We start from the raw sequence: 1,827 nt of genomic DNA, 5'->3' as shown, positions 1-1,827 counted from the left end.
TTCGTTATTATTATCAGTATTAGTAGTAGTATTAATTTTTTACAATTCTACTGCCTGACTTCATACCTGACGCTCTGTCTAAAGTAAACTTAGATCTAGTCTCACTGGATCACACAAATTTAAGGACTATCTGTTTTAAATTAAGCAAACACTATCATATGTTTTAAATATAAATGTTTCTCCCCACTTTTTTTTTTTCTTTTTTTTTGACTTTGAAGAGCCTTTTTCTGACATGAAAAGCAATTTTACCTAGTAGTGCGTGGTGGCAAAATATATATATATTTATATATATAACACAGCTGATCTCGTCTTTTAATGTGCAAAAGGAAAACAAAACAAAAAAAAATCATAGTAAGACCGAGACTTCCCAAAGTCAAGTCCAAGTGACATGAGACCCTGGAGAACTCATAGACATAGAGAATAAATAAAAATCGAAACCGCCTCTCTCTGTTTGGGTGTTTTGTTTTTTGTTTTGTTTTTTGTCTTTTCCTCCCCCGCGTTGTCCCGAAAGGGCAGTTCAAGGTTCGCTCTTTTTTTTTTTTTTTTAAACACATTTACAGCTCTTACAAGTGCCGGGCTCCTATCCGCCCCCGCGACTGCAGCTCCCCCCCGAGCCTGGGGCCAGCTCTCAGGACGAGGTTTAGGCGAGAGCATCTCCGAGTCCCCGAGGCAGCGTCCGCGTCTGTCCCGGCCCGGTGGCGGACGGCAGAGTCCTGTTTCGGGTGGCCTTTTGCTTCTGCAGGTTTTATGTACATGCACACCGAGGAATCCCAGTTCCAGCTGCCACCCGGGGAGGGGACACACTCACACACGCACACACAAGCCTGTGGGGGTGTGGGTGGGTGTTACATGGCAGTCGCATGTGCTGAAGAATAGGGGTCTATCCCAGTCTTGGTCATGCCTGGGAATAATATGTAGGCAACTGGAGGTTGCAAACTGGAAGCCGACCAAGCGGTACAGTTACATGGCACGACATAGCCCGGGTTAGTTGGCGAGGGGTGAGTGTGGGTGTGTTGGCTGGGGCAGCTCAAGCTGCCAAACGCCCCGTTCTGGTATCCCAAGGTGGAGGCGTAGGGCAGGGTGCTGGTGGCTAAGGTGTGAGGAACCTCAGTCATCTTCTGAATGGCGCTGGAGCTGAACTGGCTGGGGTCAAGTAAGGAGTAAGGTGCTGAGGTGGGAGGCAGGAAAGCCCTGGCCTTCTCCGGGGAGCTCAGCAGAGAGTCAGTGGCCCCCACGGGAAGCCCGGCGGCCTTTAAGGGATCGGTTTCCCCGAGGTAAGGCAAAGGGAAGACATACCTGTCCTTTTTGAGCAGGTTCTTGGGCTTGCGACGGGGTCTGTACTTGTAGTCGGGATGCTCCTTCATGTGCTGCGCCCGCAGCCGCTTGGCCTCGTCGATGTAGGGGCGCTTCTCCGCCTCGGAGAGCAACTTCCACTCCGCGCCCAGCCGCTTGCTAATCTCCGAGTTGTGCATTTTGGGGTTCTCCTGGGCCATCTTGCGCCGCTGGCCGCGGGACCACACCATGAAGGCGTTCATGGGGCGCTTGATGTGGTCGCTGGGCTTGGACATGCTTCGGCCGGGCGGGCGGGCGGGCGGCTCGGCGGGGCGCTGCGGTGTGGGGCGCGCTGGGGGCGCCGGACGGCGGCGGGAGGAGGAGGAGGAGGAGGAGGAGGAGGAAGAGGAGGAGGAGGAGGAAGAGGAGGAGGAGGCCGCGGGAGCCGGAGGAGCGGGAGGAGCGGGCTCAGCTGATCATCACAGGTCCTCCGCCAACGCCGTCCCCGGCGGGAGCCCTGCCGGGGCGGGGAGCGGAGGGGCGCGGAGCGGCGCG

The 1,827-nt window shown here is 54.8% G+C and overlaps 1 protein-coding gene across 1 annotated transcript; it reads right to left on the bottom strand.

Moving 5' to 3' along the window:
• Nucleotides 1–845: 845 nt before the first annotated feature.
• SOX14 (SRY-box transcription factor 14) lies at nt 846–1,568 on the bottom strand. Its single transcript, XM_074912464.1, has one exon. The coding sequence runs from the start codon at nt 1,566–1,568 to the stop codon at nt 846–848; it is 723 nt and encodes a 240-aa protein (XP_074768565.1).
• Nucleotides 1,569–1,827: the final 259 nt, after the last annotated feature.

This window comes from Athene noctua, chromosome 8 (assembly GCF_965140245.1).
Source record: "Athene noctua chromosome 8, bAthNoc1.hap1.1, whole genome shotgun sequence".
NCBI lineage: Eukaryota > Metazoa > Chordata > Aves > Strigiformes > Strigidae > Athene > Athene noctua.
This window is presented reverse-complemented; position numbering and strand designations above follow the sequence as displayed.

Excerpts from the sequence above, each read along its gene's own strand:
- SOX14 (XM_074912464.1), bottom strand. The coding sequence starts at position 1,568 with ATGTCCAAGCCCAGCGACCACATCAAGCGCCCCATGAACGCCTTCATG.